Source organism: Ylistrum balloti, unplaced genomic scaffold (assembly GCF_031769215.1).
Source record: "Ylistrum balloti isolate Yb309-2 unplaced genomic scaffold, AGI_CSIRO_Ybal_v1 Utg370364, whole genome shotgun sequence".
Lineage (NCBI taxonomy): Eukaryota > Metazoa > Mollusca > Bivalvia > Pectinida > Pectinidae > Ylistrum > Ylistrum balloti.
The window spans coordinates 262,605-281,368 of record NW_026782257.1 but is presented as its reverse complement, the minus strand read 5'-3'; the positions used below and the strand labels follow the sequence as shown (position 1 = coordinate 281,368).

At 35.2% G+C, this 18,764-nt stretch overlaps 1 protein-coding gene across 1 annotated transcript; it reads right to left on the bottom strand.

Moving 5' to 3' along the window:
• Positions 1 to 3,878: 3,878 nt before the first annotated feature.
• On the bottom strand, positions 3,879 to 13,021 carry LOC132553888 (G-patch domain and KOW motifs-containing protein-like). The gene is made up of 11 exons (XM_060218177.1): positions 12,872 to 13,021; positions 11,513 to 11,661; positions 10,341 to 10,480; positions 9,846 to 9,946; positions 9,296 to 9,491; positions 8,128 to 8,260; positions 7,536 to 7,881; positions 6,242 to 6,383; positions 4,827 to 4,896; positions 4,452 to 4,537; positions 3,879 to 4,108 (listed from the first exon to the last, which is right to left on the bottom strand). Exons 1-11 carry the CDS (start codon positions 13,018 to 13,020, stop codon positions 3,968 to 3,970), a joined length of 1,653 nt encoding a protein of 550 aa, XP_060074160.1. The 5' UTR covers position 13,021; the 3' UTR covers positions 3,879 to 3,967.
• Between the last annotated feature and the right edge of the window lie 5,743 nt (positions 13,022 to 18,764).

The window sequence follows — 18,764 nt, the reverse complement described above, 5'->3', positions numbered from 1 at the left end:
CTGAAGTCCCTAGGGGTTGAATCATTTTTTTTAATTTATTATTTCTCCACCCTACTTAATGTTTTGGACTTGGTTGAACTTATTCAAGCATTAAGAAAGAGTAGCATTTTGGAGCAAAATATTTGACTAACTTCCCCATTTAGGGCCCCATCCCTAACTCTGTAGTGGTCATATCAACTTTCTGAATTTCACAATTATTTGCCTTTAGGTCAGATTGCCTATAAACTGACTGGTCTGTGTTGAAGTGGTTGTATTGGTAGCCTTCAGCTTCTCAAGGAGATCCCATCCAAAACGACCAAGACAGAGAGTCAATAGTCCTAGTGATCACAGTAAAGGTGAAGCCAATATTTACTGAGAATTTTCAAATCACCTTTAATAGTACCTTAGTTTCTTCCAGCCTTTCTTTCAGACTTTAATTTTGACCTAATGTGTATTAAACGAAATAAAACGTCTGTCTTAAATAATCATACACAGTATGGACCTCAAAGACAGACATGAAGTAGTAACAAATATGTCCCTCCCTACAGTCAGCTTCTGACATGATAACAAGGAAGTGTGATAGCAGAAGAGACAGGGGACAGTGAGAAACACCTCTTTATTTAATTATCAGAGTGCATGGAGAAGTAAATAAGAGATCCTAAAGGGACCTTGACACCCACCTTGTTTTGATCTTTATTTGTTCATTAAAAGTTCTCATCTTTTTCTTTCTTAACTCTCCTTTCCTGTCGCTGCTGTTATTTACTTGGAATTTGAAAATCTCTCTCAAAAAAATAATGAATGTGATTCAAGATGGTCATCTGTGTGAGAAAGATCAATCCAGTCCCAAACTGTCATTGTCAAAATCAGAGACGGCCTGTCAGCTTTCTTGCTTTTCTGATCAGCCTCAAAATGAAACGACAAAATAAGGGGGAAGCTCTTACCATGTGAACTATTGAGAATAATCCAAGATGGCTTCCTGTCAGCCATTTTGTTGTTAGGTCATCTGACCCGAAGGGTCCGATGACCTATAGTCATCATGCTTCGTCCGTCGTCGTCCGCCGTGCGCCGTCCGCCGTGCGCCGTCCGTAAACTTTTCATTCAAACGACTTCTTCTCAATAATTGGAAGGCCCAGGCAACTAATATTTGGCCTGTAGCTTGCTTTGATGAAGCCCTACCAAGTTTGTTAAAAAGAATGACCTTGACATTCATTCAAGGTCACAGGGGTCAAATGTCTTAAAATCTTCAAACGACTTCTTCTCAATAACTGGAGGGCCCAGGCAACTAATATTTAGCCTGTAGCTTGCTTTGATGAAACCCTACCAAGTTTGTTCAAATGAATGACCTTGACCTTCATTCAAGGTCACAGGGGTCAAATGTCTTTAAATCTTCAAAGGACTTCTTCTCAGTAATCAAAAGGCCCAGGCAACTAAAATAAGCCCTGTAGCATGCTGGGATGAAGGACTACCAAGTTTGTTCAAATGAATGACCTTGACCCACTTTAAAGGTCACAGGGGTCAAATATGTTAAAATCTTTAAACAACTTCTTCTCAATAACCAAAAGGCTCAGATTGCTGATATTGTGCCTGTGGCATGCTGGGATGAAGGGCTATCAAGTTTGTTTAAATGAATGACCTTGAACAACTTTCAAGGTCACAGGGGTCAAATATGTCAAAATCTTTAAATAACTTCTTCTCAAATACTAGAAGGCCTAGGGGGCTAATACTTGGCCCATAGCATGCTGGCATGGAGCCCTACAAAGTTTGTTCAAATGAATGACCTTGGCCCACTTTCAAGGTCACAGGGGTCAAATATGTTAAAATATACAAAGGACTTCATCTCAATAAGCAAAAGTCTATGAGTGCCGATATTGGGTCTGTAGCATGCTGGGAGGAAAGGCTACCAAGTTTATTTAAATGAATGACCTTGAACAACTTTCAAGGTCGCAGGGGTCAAATATGTCAAAATCTTTAAATAACTTCTTCTCAAATACTAGAAGGCCTAGGGGGCTAATACTTGGCCCATAGCATGCTGGCATGGAGCCCTACAAAGTTTGTTCAAATGAATGACCTTGGCCCACTTTCAAGGTCACAGGGGTCAAATATGTTAAAATATACAAAGGACTTCATCTCAATAAGCAAAAGTCTATGAGTGCCGATATTGGGTCTGTAGCATGCTGGGAGGAAAGGCTACCAAGTTTATTCAAATGAATGACCTCAACCCACTTTCAAGGTCACAGGGGTCAAATATGTTAAAATATACAAACGACTTCTTCTCAACAAGCAAAAGTCCATGATTGCTGATATTGGGCCTGTAAGATGCTTGGAGGAGAGGCTACCAAGTTTGTTCAAATGAATGACCTCAACCCACTTTCTAGGTTTGGCTTGCTTTTTGTCAGATGACCGTTAAGGCCCATGGGCCTCTTGTTCTAATCAATCCTAAAATCGCAAAAGCACAACTATAGAAACAAGAGGCCCATTGGCCTTAACAGAGTTTTCAGGCCTTGGGAGTTTTAGAACCTGTCCTCACAGTCCCAGAATTGGGGCAAACAGAACAGAACTGATGTGTGCATACTTACAAAGTTTTGATTGTTTCTGAGTTTGAAGCTTAATTTTCAATTAAACTGAACTCGTAACACTGTCTGTTGTTTTAGTTAAACAGCAATGGGTCGATTAACCTAAAAGTAGTGATAAACTTTCATTGTCAAAATAAAAATGGGCACTCGTCAGCTATTTTGCTGTCCAAAATTGAAAGGGCACAATTAGGATCGAACAAATGAAATTTGTGAAAAATTCATCCAATACCTGTATCTTTATGCATATTTGGAAGGCATTGCCACTTTATAAACAAATCAGGAAAAAAGATACTATGAAAACGACAACAGCACTGCATCAAAATGTCTATTTCAAATGAATATTTTAGTTTCAGTTCAGGTATATACCATACCATACATAACCTGCCATATCATTATCAAGACATCTAGTTTGAACATCATTTATTTCTATCTATTTCCATCAGCATCAAGTGTTTGTGAAACAATTTTTACTTGCCAAAAGGAAAATTTAAAGAATGAAAAGAAAGAAATAATTGTTCAGAACCCCTCGCCATGCGAGACTTTACCAAGATCATTTAATAGGATGCTTACAGGTAATGGTCAATATGAAGGATGGAATAAAGCCTTATAAATGAAGTTATTTTAAACAGTTTTGCAGATATGTTCCAGAAACACTGGAATCAGTTTTCATGGTAACTAAAATAATATCAAAACTGAAAGCTCTAGATCTTCTGCAGAAGACGCTACCAGACCACTCAAATGATGTGTGTAGGAAGTTTTTAAGAAAAAGGTCACGGAGATAAGCTCTGGAAAAGTGTAAATCAGTGATTTTGATAACTTCTTCCCGTGATAACCAACAAAATATCCAAACTGGAAACTCCTAAATAGCAAAACATACTAACTGACCACTGAAGCAATGTGTCTTAAACGTTTGATGAAATTATCTTGTATGGTTTTGGTGAGATACATTTTCGGAAACACTGAAATTAGAATATTGTTTACGTGAAAGCTATAAAAATATTGACAGTAAACAGCTCAGTTAAAAAACACCAATACAAACCAGACCCCTCCCCCCTGAACAGGCACTAGAGTATCATATACAACCCCTTCCAACCTTTGCCTGGTGGGGGATAGAAATGTAAAATTGGTTCCCAATGTCTTTAATGACCTGCAGAAATATTTCATAATGAACCAGACAAAACTGAAAAATTTTGATTTTGAATTGCCATGGATATCACATAATAAATATAAATTTCTTAAAAAAAAAAAAACCATTTAATAAGTTAAAGCTCAAAATCTGTTCTATATCTTAAAACTCCAGTGCTTTTCACAGTTTACAAAACACGGTTTTGTTTGCACCTGCCTTTATTATCAATCAAAAACTGACACTGATTTATCCTGTGTTGAGAAACTATTCTGGTCTGTTCAAATGTTCATTAATAGTCAAATTCAGCATTTATATCTCCAACAAATTCACATATACTGTCATAGGATATCTTCAGGACTTCATCTCTGTTTTGCAGCAGCTGGACAACTGCCATACAGTTTGACTTGTCACGTTTCATCAATTCAGCCAACTGAAAAAAGACAATAATTGCAAGACTTAAATAAATCAATCTGCTATCAATATCTAAGTGTTTCTATGAATTAAATGCCAAATATATATAATTATCAATGATTGTGCCCCCTGAAATAAGCCCAATGCCAGAAATTTATTCTCTATGTATGATTGCAAATTTGAATGACTAAGGAAGTCCCCAAAAAGATGAAGTGTGATCAATTGTAAAAGTGCTTGTTATTTCAAATCATAAGTATTTATTTACTTTTTTTTTTTAAATATGAATTATCACTATACAATCCTGAAGAAAATATGCAAATGCCAGAGACTGTCAAACCATTCATGTAACTATTAAAACCAACCTGTCCTTTCCATTTTCCTGTGACCAACTGAACAAATGATGGTTCTGATTTGGGTATTACAGTTTCTAGCATTTCCTGTGAAAGACCTACAACATCAGAACAAAAAGTTCATTATCACTGACTCTAGAATGGAATATGCATGTATCAATACAGAAATCAATATTCATATACAGTAAGATTTTGGCTATTGATAGTCAAAAATTAATGTCTAACATTGGCTGTAATTAACTGTCAAGGTCATGATATCTCATCAGCTGGAAATATATTTATAGAATTTCAAAAATTTTCAGTCTTTGCACTTGTGAAATAGACATAAATTGTATATATTATCAATAAATTAGTAAAGAAATAGAGAAAATACAGATATGTAAATACCTTCTAGAACACGGCCATTGTCTGTCCTACATACACAATTATCTGGACTAAGAACGTCAATAACCTCAACCTGTAACAATAAATAACATCTATCAGTGTATCTATTGTTTGGCAACAAAACATTAATCTGGAAGTTATCTGACAAAACTTTACATATTTCAGTTTTAAGAACATGCTTGTGAAGAAGTTCTGAAAGACTGTCAAAGGGACATAACCATCCATCACTGACTATACCAGTAATCACAAAAGAAATATGTTAATCAGTTTAACTTAATTTCCACTTGCATAAAAATCCCAGAAAAAAATGTCCCATTATATGTGTGAGATTCTTTGCTACTTTGTTCATATTTATATACCGGTAGTTGAATTTTGTTAGCTTAAGGTCTTAAAATATTGCATATCTGAAAATTGTGCTCAGTGTGGTCTCATGGTTGATGTAAAATTTAACATGTTATTTCATCAGTATGAGATTAACCCAACATTATACAGATGTGGATATTATGATATACCAGGAGGTCTCCGACTCATTTTACTCAAAGAGTCAACGTCAAAAATGACAAAGTGCTTTTTCGAAAGTATCTACCACAAAGTCTATGAGTTGGAATATTGAGCATGCCCATAAAAAGTGTTGCTTCCCTACCAGCACGATTTTTTATTTTCAATAAACAGTGCTATAATATTTAAATGAATTCAATAAATTTGAAACTGTTGAATACTCCTAAATCAGTAAAACTAGTCATTATTTTCAATTTTGACTGCTGAGCATATTAATTTACTTCATATATTCATTGACTTATGTGTTATTATCAAACTAATGTTGTTGATCAGATTCAAGCAAGTGCTGTATGTACTGCCAATCAACATTGATGAAGCTGGTATTTATAATATGAAAATTGTATTATAAATAAATAGGATGCATTTATAGTTGACTGGATTCAGATTAAAAAGAATAATGGGATACCTTTACCAAGGGCTTCTGCAATTCGAGCTCTTATTTTACTTCAAGATATCAGTTCTTCGTGTTTTTCAATTTCAAATTACTTATCAATAAGATAAAGAAGAGATTTGGTTTGGACCAGAAAAGTGCTTCAAGTCAAAAAGGGCCTCTGAGTTATCAGAATTCAAGTTAACAAATTTTGACTCAAAACATATTTCATGATAATCAATCCACTAAATAACTGACCTTTGGAAAACAAAGGTCAAAATTGGGTGTCAGAGTTATAATTGGATTTTAATAAGAAAATATATGACAAGTACTACCAATATACAATAGTTTTGGAAGTCATCAGTAAAAGCATATTTTTATACTCTGTGATTGTACAAACTAAGGTGTAAAAGATTATGAGATTACCTAATTACACTAATTTTACTAAGGTATATCTACAATTCTATATCAATATCCCAAAATACTGTACCTTTGTATTGAAGTATTTCCCCTTTTTGTATTTGTCGTCCACCACTCTAACCCTCAGCTGTGGACATATCCAGAGTGAGGCTGGGGAATTTTGTTTGTGGCCATTGCTATTTCCATAGTGATCCTGAGGATAGGACCTAGAACTTGAAAAACAGAAAATTTATCTGAAAAAAATATCTTAAATTTTTTTCCGACACAAGGATATATCATATGGGTAACAATATATTGTGACTTTATAATTGAATTAAAATATTCCAATGGTATTTCAATAGTCTATTAATTGCCTCCCTGAAATGATAGAGGCTTACTTCAAATAAAATCAATATCTAGATTTGTCGTAAGTGATCACATATGACAACCTGGTAGTTTAAATCTGCTCTCATTAATAAAGAGGTATTCAGGTAGTGACTAAGTTTTGATTACCAGTATACTCAACTTAAAGTTTGAGGTAAATTATATGTAATGAATGAAAGTTCTTTTAATCGCTATTGGGGCAGACATCACTTGACATCAACCATGAGCTACGGAATCAAAAATACAAGAGGGATAGTACTTGGTTTTCAAAGTTACAGGTAAGTGATGACATCATAGGAATTATATTTAGTGACACTGACAGATTTGATGTCCTGTAGATATGGTAAAGTGCAGCAACAATGGAAAAAATCTAACATACTGTTCTAAATTTTTTGTTGTCATTATAGCATACTACCTGTTACTGGTGAAATATGTTCCTAACAAAAAGAAAATTATCCAAGTCTTCTTTGTGTTTTGTTAGTTGTACAAGTTTATGATAGATTTCCAAAATAAAGACCTATATGGCAGCAGGCTTTCATTCTCAATGTGGTGGAATGGTTTTTGTTGGAAGATATGGGTGACAACCTCAGATATACATTACATACTCATAAATTCTGACAGAGAAAACAAAAGAATTCAATGAATTTGACTCATAATATAAAACGTAATCTTGTTGAAGATAGGCAAATTGAAATGCCCTGATTCCAAGTAGATCATGACCTTGTAGTAGACATGTAAGGACTAGCACATGACTAGTCATGGACTTTTTTATTGCCTGATTATTTAAAACTTATTTACTAAGAACACTTTCATGCTAACTTTCATCACGAATGAAAGTAATGAAGTTAGTAAATTCTAGAAAGTCTTCATATATTTCAAGAAAAGTATTTTGAAAATCTTCATTATATATTTGCAGAATGAGGCTAGATTTGCCACACATAAACCATACAGCTGCAATCCTTATTTTATCACTTCATACTTAACAAGGAAATGTAGACTACCTCTCTTCATTATGTTTTCTCTTTTTGCTACTCGATGTATACTGATGGTCCTTGTTTCTTTCTCGTTTCCTGTCACCATGACGATCATTTCCCTCCTGTAGTCTCTCATTCCCTTTATCTGTCTCAACATCTGATCCACGGTCTCTATATCCCCTTTCTTCCTTCAATCTGTCTTTCCGTCCATCATCTCTGTTCCTTTGGTCATCATGATGATGGTGTCTCTCTCTATCTTTCCTCTCCTGTCTGTCTTCCTTATCATGTTTGTTCTTTTTATGTCTGTGACTGTCTGATTCACGCTTCAATTTTTTATCCTCTTCTTCCTTATATTTATCTACTTTACTTTTGTCTGTAATAAAAAACATTTCATTTTTCTGTTAAATTTTCCTTGATATTGTTCTATTTCACTATTTGCTAACAGTAAATAAATGTTACTTTAATTTACTTTGTGGAAATCTTTCTACAATTAACAGTTTTCAAGAAAAAATTTTATCAAAATAATTGAGTTTTTCTTGCATTGAGATTTAAAAGGAGGCCATTTATCATGCTGATATGTAAAGGCAAAACAATTGTTACCAAGACAAAAATCACTCACTGAGGTATTTGGAATATTTTGAGTATTCTTTCTTGCCAACAAGTTTGAGGGAATACTGGCTGTTTGTAATCATCAAACCACTGACTGCCAACTTGACCATGCACCGGGCATTGTCCTCATCCAAACCTTGTATCTGAAAGTCAAAGACAGTAATGGTGAATTGCCCATAGTCCTTAACTGTCCCCCGAGTTGAATTTTTGTTTTGAACAACTGACAATCACAAACTAACAAAGCTGCCTTATCCAAAATCTAGCATAAAGATTAAAGCCTGTAAAGTATTGGTTGTAGCAAATGTGAACTTTAAGGTCATCTGCAGAAATTTTTAACAAATCCAACTCTTAGGGCCCTGCACTGAAGTTTTCAAAACATTGAACTTCCTTGACTACCAACCTGTTTTGTAATTCCAAATAAAAATTAATACAAATATTTGATGCCTATGAACTCTGGGAAGAAATAAAAAATATAAATTGTTTATGACGCACAAAGACGGACAAAAGGCGATCGCAATAGGTCACCTGAGATGTCGTCATTATAATATCAAGTGTTATAGTGGTAGGTGTTACAATGTCAAGAATTGCAATTGTACACTTTCTGAAAACACTATTGCTAAAACCAATGGATTCCACAATGAAGAAATTAATTAATTCAAGAAATTCTATGAGTGTCATCAAAATTCTATAAGTAAGGGACTCAGGATTTGCATGTTTTTTTTATCACTGGGTTTGTCAAGGCCATTAATTTGATCAAATCTCAAAGCCCTTAATAATACCATGCTACTAATAATTATCCTCAGCATCTAGAATATTCCTAAGACGGTATGCGCTGATAAAACAGACAACAGAGCTAAAATACATCTTGTAATCACTAGAATTCCTAAAGGCTAGAGTATTTTCTTAAAGACTATCTCAATAATTAATATATATATGTATATAATATTATGTATATATTGTATTTAAGTTATACATATTGATATTTGATATGATACAGTCCTTGTACTGCAACACAAAGCCTCACCTTGAGCAGCCGTAACACTACAAACAATACCACAGATAAGCTGTCACCAATTTTTCTTTCTTTTTTTGATGCATTTATGTATATCGTAATTAGCATGGTAACAGCATAGTTTGGCCATATTCTTCATCAAGTCCCATATGTACGGCATACTTACTATTCCGTAGCGATCTTGGTGTGGCCCCTTTTGTATCATACAGTATGCCCCAATCTTCAATGTCAGTTGCTCTTCATCCTGGTCACCACTATCACCCCCTCCTGCCTTAGCGTTGTTGAGCTGTGCTGCCTTGCTCCTGTCTGCTCCCAGGCCAAGGCCTTTTGGTCTTAACTTGGCCTCAACAGGGACAATGGTCCTTTACACAAACAAATAATAGTACTTTTCTTCAGAATAAATTCTATTTCAAAAGAAGTTTTCAAATGGACAGAGAATACATCCTGTTATATGTTTTTATCTGAATATACATGTGAAGAATGAAATATCTTTTGCAAGGAACAGAGTTCCATCAATTAGGACCCTTTCAAGAGAGTGATAACTTAAGTACATGTAATTCACATAGTGTATAGTCTGTAGTAACAAATGAAATGCTAAAATTGTATTTTGACCAATAGTTACAATAAACATGTTTTCAGCTGTCACTGATAACTTCTAACAAAATCTTGAAGAACTAATTTATAACTGGTAACATCAGCCATACAAATGTACTTACTGTTTACTTTTCCCTATACCTTCACCATCTTTCCAACCCATTCCTCTTAACATAGCAACCCCAAAGTGTTCAATGGGAATCTCTTCATAGTCAACATCAACCTGAAATTAAAGAGCAAACTTTTAACTATCCACACCTAATGCAAAAGAGGAAGGCCTCCTCCAGCTTCGCCTATTTCTGTACAAGCCTGCCCAATATTCAGATGACAATTGCTGATTGCCAAATCAGTGAGGCTAGACAAAACTCCAATATATGAAATCATATTGATTTTTTCGAGTAATATCTTTACCTTGATAAATCAAGATCAGCATGCATTTGAAACAGTTCGCATCTTAAGCAAGATATTATATTTTGAAGGGTTTACTACTCTGAACATTGACAACAGTTTCAAAATTCTATCAAAACATTACGATAATCTGGTTTAAAAGATGGCATTTGTACAATGTTCAAAATAAGACATCTAATCTGTTTGTAGCTTTCAGACTTTAAACACACCTCATCAGGTCGCAGGGCTACATCCAGTTTGTCGTCTGTCTCATATCCCTCTGGCACCTTGTTCCTCATTATCAAGGGTATGGCCACGTTTGGATCAATCTTTCCTCTGTCTTCCCAATCATCATTTTGTTTGGCAGCATCTAAAAATGGCACAATACCATATTACAGTCATTTCAAGAGTGTACTTCAAATTGAAACCCATGGCCAACTTGGGAAATTTAAATGTTGCTGATAAGATAGTAAGTTGTTTCCTCAGTTTTGGCTATGCTATATAGTAACAATGATAATTTGACCAGTGTTTATAGTGTTGACAATTTAACTTCTGAATCAAACAACAAACAATAACATTTGTTTTCTACTGTATCAAGGGAAATAACTGCTGAACAAGACAATGGAAAACAATTTTTGTCTTTTTTTTCTATTGCTGGCTAAATATAAATGCTGCTATAAAAAGTCAAAATGCGAGGACACAAGATGTGGAACCTGTGCATACATGTATCAAGGGCATTGTTTAATCTTAAAAAGTGGTGAAACAATTAAACTAAACAGTGACCTTGCTTGTAAACACAAGAATCTAAGATACTACATCATCTGTTCTACTTGTTATAAACAATACATACCACTAACAACATTCAGGTGCATATGTAACAAATATGTATCTCCGAGACTGAAAAAATTCTGTTAAGTGCACATCATGATAGTTGTGTGAAGGGAATATTTGAGTGTATCCTTTCCATAACATGGTAATGCAAGTACCACAAAAAGACTATGCAAAGAGTACCTGTTTTTCAAACTCTTCAAACCAGTCCTCACTGCTTTTTAATTCTTTATTGTCATCACACCTTAACAAATGGCAAATCAATTCTATTGTCTCCCTTTATGATGATTGTACAGGTATTACCTCATAATGATGTAATCTAGACAATAAAAGTAATCCCCAAAGATCGCCAATGCACGACTCGAAAATGTTTCACAAATTCAATCTCCATGTTGATTCTTTTATGAATTACATTTCTAATTGATAGACAATGTTTTTGACAAATTCAACTTATAGAAAACCAGATATCAAAATATCTGGCTTATACAGTTATTTGATATATCATACCTACTAAACGTAGACACTATGTAGGTATAACTACTTTCTACCACATTCTGACACCATTTACACAGACCTTGTAGGAGTTCCTGTACTGCCTGGTCGTCTATTCCATCCCTTTCTGAAGCTAATCCACTCTTCTCTTTATCTGGATGCCGCCATTTGTTTTTGGATATCAGAGGAATGACATACTCTTTCTCTTTTGGTTCTTTCGGTTTCGAAGACCTGGAATAGAATGACATATTCAATCCTTTTTCTTCATCCTTGCCAGCCTGATTGTGACCGGCGTGACAATTTACCCAAATATACCCAAATACACCCAAATCTTTCCCAAATATACCTTAATAAAGCCAAATCGTACCCAAATATACCAAAATCTTACCAAAATATACCCAAATTCGTTCTCACTTCATTTTTGTCTGTTAGCCTATATGATATTACGCAATTTATATGAATTGCCTTAGTAAATGGAAGCTAAAATTAGACAAAGATAGTCTATTTGATCATGTGTATATCGTTTATTAGTAATGAAATATAATACCAGGAACGTATATAACAGATATACATCCCTGATAATACAGAGCCCGTTACGACACGTTCCTGTAAATCAATTTGGCTTTATTTGAGAATATTGGGGTACATTTGGGTAAGATTTGGCTTAATTTGGATATATTGGGGTATATTTGGGTAAGATTTGGCTATATTTGTGAAAGATTTGGGTATATTGGGGTATATTTGGGTAAGACTTGGCTTTATTTGGGTATATTTGTGAAAGATTTGGGTATATTGGGGTATATTTAGGTAAATAGTCGCGCCCTGATTTTCCTTTATAACATTGACTGTATATTCTCATCTCTACTAAGCATATATCTATCAACTGTTAGAACCTTATACTTCAACAGTTAGATGGTAAGTAAATTATTTTTGAAGTGTATTTCAACTGTCTTCAATGTTATTATCGATATGCATGTAAAAAACTTTTAAAGGGGGTTTGCCTCTGGTCAGGTCATGCACATAATGATTTGTCGATATTATAGCTAATAATAATAGGCATGTGAAACTGATTAAATACATTACTTTGCATAAAAATCTATTTGCTAAAAGTCACTCTTGAATCTTATGAGGATGTTTAAAAACAAAACCCCAAATACATTGCAATCATTTATTCAAAACAAAAGGGCAATTATTTATTTAACAGTGATTTACCTGCCTGTATAACTAGATGCCATGAATGACCCCCATTACAAATGTATTTAACTTTGTATTTCTCCCCAAAAAGGTTTGCAATTCCCAACTGTACTGACTGTTTAAAACTGCCGAAAAAATCACAATAATATAATGGACTGCATCTTGCTCGATTTTTTCACATCTGATACAGGTGCCTGTAAACGAACCTATGACCAATTCAATAAGTCAGTAATCATCGGTTCATTACCCTTTTACTTCTCGATCTTCAAGTGATGTGACAAAATCTGTGTGTTGTTCATTAGCCTTCCCGACGTCCTCTTCTAATCTAGATTTTTCCAGTGGTCGGTTGTTAACTTTCTTTGAAAAGCCGAACGAAAATGCTTTCCTTTCCGCCATGACCGTACTGAAAACGTTTGTTTTGGTTCAGCTTTTACGCACGATAGTTTCGTATTTTTGAACCGGACGTAGTATTACTATGAAAATGAAACTAGAAATTGAAAGCAATCTTAATTCAAACTCGATGACAAGATGTTGTCAAAAGAAAGATTTACACACAGTCTTATTTGAGTGCAAGGAAAATAAGGCCAGATGTACCAGAAACGTGTCTTGGATCGGGAATTTGTGCCAAATCCATGTGATTAAGTGATGCCATTCATTAACTGTAGTGATGTCAAAAATCATTATGGTGTAATCACTAAAACGATTAGGTTATACAACCATGTTGAATAGATGGTATTTATTGGGCGCTGTTTTAGTATTTATCTCCAAATATGGACATTACTACCTAATTCTAATTATTGAAATGAATTAGTGATATCGATGTGCTGCCGTTTTAGTATTTATCTTCAAACCGATGTGATATCACTTAAACCATTAGTATCATAATTTGAATTATTGATATTAATAAATCGATCGTTAAATACATTAACGATACAATTTATCCAATTATTAAATCTATTGACGTCACCAAATATACGGAGATATTGGTATCATTAAACAAAAATATCACATTTTCACATTTTGCAGATCGATATAAAAACGGCGCCCCATTGAGATCGCTTTTATGAATACACGAAATATAATTTTGTCATAGTGATATCGCCTGTTCAGATGATGATATTACCAATTTCTTATCAAACCTATTTATATCAAAAGAAAATTGTGGATATATTAACGAAATTTTAATTCAATCTCAAATTCGATGAAACTTTGAACAAAAGAAAGATTTACAATGGTGACGTCTCAAACTTTACGAGGTGTTTCAGAAGGGCAAACATCTAAATCTGCATCATAGGCGACATCCATCTTATCTCGGACAATCCAATGTCACGTGCCAAATGAGAGTAAGGTAAACAACAATGAAACTCTCTGGAAAACAAAACAGCATTAAAGCATCAATTACGTCCAACGTCATAATATGTCCGAATGCGACGACCATAAAACTTTTCTGTAATCTACACCAACCTGCATCTCAGGGCGAAATCATGCCTGGTGATTGTATCTGTCAGCTATCGATATCTTACACGAAAATTGATGTCAAACCAACTGCGACTCGTCCTAAGTTGGAGAAGCAGGAATGCTGTTATCAAGAAATGGAAAATCCATAATAGGATAATCGAAATCATAACGCTTGGAGGAAAGCTTTTCAGGTTTGTATCGTTGTGGGATGAGCTAGACATAATGGTATATCATAGACACATAGAACGACGGTATATATATTTCTGAACCCGAAGAATCGCTTTTTCATTGTCTATTAGGTTTTGCTTGAACAAATGCCTACAAACTACAGATATTGCCAGCCAACCTTTCGAGTAGGAACTTGTATTTTACATATAGCCTGACAGAATTTGTTAGGGGAGACGAGTTCTACTGATATATGTGAAGTTTAAAGAATATTTAGATCTGTCCTGTCATAAAACTGTACAAAATGCCATTGTTGTTTTCATATGGGCAGAGAAATGAGTACAGAATAGAGAGATGCGTGTAGAATTTCGAACATGCAATAGCGTATCTTAGATAATCACTGAAGTCTCACAGCTAAGACCAATTTGAAGACTGTCAACACAATACGAAAATGTTCTTTCCTTTTCCTCTCGGAAACACCGAAGTTTATACCAGGACAGAAGGACGGACGGAAGGAAGAAAGGCGATTGCAAAATCTATAATTCTATACTGAAATACAGAGTTTGTTTGATCCCGTGTCAGTTGGTTGTAAAGTCGTTAAGAAATACACAAAATAATGAAAAACGATAAAATATATTTTACGTAAATAAGATTTATTAAATAAGTATATCTTACATTTAAATTCAAATAAGCATGTAAATAAATATTCTCTGTCCATTTCAACTGAATACTGCTGACATTACTCCGGGCTCTGGCTCGTCTCCTTAAATGGAAGACAACCTATTTCACATAGGATGCTCCTCAAGAAACATTCCTCTATCTCGTCTTTGGCAGTTTACCATTTGTTGCTTACAGAGTGACTGTCCATGAAAGTTTTGTTTTAAATTAATTCTGTGGTGTTTTCGTCATTTTGTTCAGCAAATATTTTCATGCTAGACAGTGAGAGAAAGAGAGCTTGAGCTTCAAGGCAGATAATGTACAAATAGAGCAGTCGAATGTCCAGGGCGGAGTATGCGATCGTTTAGTTTGAAGAAGAATCTGCTTCAGCTGGTGACGGAAGAGTTGGCTGCTCGGGGTCGGCTTTAACCGGAATAGGACTTGGAGGTGGCGGTGGTGGACATGGGTAGATTGGGTCAATGTCCCTGCTGCAGCAAGTGCCTCTCACGTCTCTAGTGCAGATGGGAAAGGTGAATAAGATCTCCAGTCCACGTGGCGGTGGAGCAAGTCTCAGGCGGTAGTACTTCTTTCCACAAGGTACTTGAGGTGGTATACCTTCCATTTCTTCTTCGGTCATGTAAGGATGGATTTTTGGTTTCCTACGACGTTTCAGACATTTCTGGAAAGCGAAACAGCCCATTATTGAAGTCTTTGAGAAATCGTGCCAATGTTTGTTGATATTCAGGATGTCAATTATGACGTCATACGTAGATACATAATATATTGTGACGTCACAAGCTATATTATGATCTCGTCATGACGTGATTTGATCTTTTGACGAAATGAAAAACACCACTTTTCGAAGTCTTAAAGTTGTAAGGCTATGATATACTGTTACACGTCTTTAACAGACATGCCGTTCATAGAACGACGGTATATATTTTTGAGACCGAAGAATACCATTTTTCTTTGTCTATTAGATTTTGCTTGAATGAAAATTATACATATAATTTATTCATATCTCAGAAACTAACCAGTCTGTTTTGACGTGGTTGTGTCCTTTACCCTTATTGCTATGGTTAGCATGTGGTGGGCCTTCGAGTCCCGTATGATGATCATTGAGGTAACCACCAGCCACTACAAGGAATCCCCCGCCTCCAAATGTCTGTTCACGGGGCGATAAGCTGAATTAGTAAACAAATATAAATCGTTAATACAAACATTTCCACGTTAGTAACTGTTTGTATAGTATGTTGGCAACTGATTCACCTCATATTGAGAGCGTTGTTGTCTGGTGAAATAAAAATAAAATAGACACGATTTTATTACAACTTTTCATCGGAACTAGTATTTTACATATCGGCGGCCAAAATTCGGTAGGGGAGACGAGTTCTATTAATATACGTGAAGTTTGAAGGATATCAAGACATGTCCTGATATTAACCTGTACAAAATGCCATTGTTGTTCTCATAAATACATAAAGATAAGAACAGAATAAAGTGATGCGTGTAGATTTTCGAACATGCGAAAAGAGTATTCTAGATAGATTTCACTTATCTGTCCTTTGTACAACTCTTTGACCAGGACAAGAGAGGAGCATACTAACATATGTCAATAGTATTACGAATTGAACATTAAAAAATACACCCACAATCAACACTGAAGTCTCACAGCTAAGACCAATTTGAAGACTGTCGGCACAATATGAGAATGAGCTCTCATTTTCTCCCGAGAACACCGAAGTTTATTAAGTGACAATTGACAGACTTTGACGTAGTTGTTAGATTGATTGAAGTTTCTGTCTTGTGAATTTCTTTTATTGTCCTTAGTACTCCGGTAATTTGAATTATATCTCTCCGGGTGAACGGATGGATTCTTTAGTCAGTAAGACTGTCTCTGTTTATTTCTGGCATTTGCACCTGCTACTGTGATGTGAACTCCTTGACTAGATCATGTAGTATCGTCTGTGCTGTCGTGTGCAACATTAATGCACGATACGTGTTAATGTCTCTCTTCTAATAAATGTTTAACATTGAACCCAGCGGCTTTGGCATGACCATTCCGCTACAGCCATATGAACCAGTATAAGAAATGGAAGCCATAGGTTCCTTGTGCATTCTTGTAAGTTATGTTTGGTCAAACGAAATTTTTGCATATATATATATACAAAGTTCAGCCAGTTAACCCTTTCATGCCAGTGATTCATGGGAATATGGTAACAATGTGGTAAAAGTCTGTAACAAGAAACAAACAAAATGGACATTAGAATTAGTGGAAAACCAAACTTAACCTTATCCCTATCGTATCTCGCAATGTAATCTATCACAAGTAAGGGCTTCCATACATTGAAAAATCGCGCAAACTTAAAAGTCTCCGATAAGCAAATACCGAATAAATTAAATCTCCACAGTTACACCTTAATTATTTCTAAATACTGTCTGTACACTCATTTCACTGTGAATTCACCATCTATAGAGTTCATAATAACGTCATTATGATCCATCCTGTCCAACAACGTGTTCCGGTAAAACAATAACGAAAATTAACAGTTATTTTCAATGACAGTGATCAGAATACAACTAAATAAGATCATAGAGCCTAGGCTAATAGTCATTATTATTTCCGAAAATTACAGTACTTACACCGTGGTCGCTGCAAGTTGTGCATAAGTTGTGATTTCCTATCACTCAACCGCACACAGGCAAAACGTAAACTAAATGAACACACACGAGTTCCACTAAGGGAGGTAATCTCCCAACCTACGCAAACCACGCGGCGGCACAAATTTATTTATATCTCGGAAATGAACCCGTCTGTTCTGACGTGGTTGTGTCTAGCCTAATTGCTATGGATAGCATGTGGTGGGCCTTCAAGTCCCGTATGATGATCAGTGAGGTAACCACCAGTCACTACAAGGCGGCTCCGCCTCCAAATGTCTGTTCTCGGGGCGATAAGCCGAATTAGTAAACAAACAAATATATATATCGTTAATACAAACATTTCCACTTTAGTAACTGTTTGTATAGTATGTTGGCAACTGATTCCCCTCATATTGAGAGCGTTGTTGTCTGGTGAAATAAAAATAAAATAGACACGATTTTATTACAACTTTTCATCGGAACTAGTATTTTACATATCGGCGGCCAGAATTCGTTAGGGGAGACGAGTACTACTAATGCACGTGAAGTTTGAAGGATATTTAGATATGTCCTGTTATTAAACTGTACAAAATGCCATTGTTGTTTTCATATGGACATAGAAATGAGTACAGAATAGAGTGATGCGTGTAGATTTTCGAATATGCAAAAAGAGTACACTTGGTAGATTTCACTTACACTGTATCTGTCCTTTTTAACAACTCTTTGACCAGGACAAGAGAGGAGCATACTAACATATGTCAATGGTATTACGAATTGAACATTACAAAATACACCCACAATCAACACTGGTCTCACAGCTAAGACCAATTTGAAGACTGTCAGCACAATATGAGAATGAGCTCTCATTTTCTCCCGAGAACACCGAAGCTTATTCACGGACAGAAGACGGACGGAAGCAAGGTGATTGCAAAATCTATAATTCTATACTGAAATACAGAGTTTGTTTGATCCCGTGTCAGTTGGTTGTCAAGTCCTTTAGAAATTCACAAAATAAGAATAAAAAATGATAAAATATATTTTACAAAAATGATATTTATTAGATAAGTATATCTTGCATTAAAATTCAAATAAACATGCAAGTAAATATTGTCTGTCCATTTCAACCGAATACCACTGACATTGTTCCTGGCTCTGGTTCGTCTCCTTAAAAGAAAGGCAACCAACTTATTTCACATAGGATGCTCGCTCAAGAAACATTC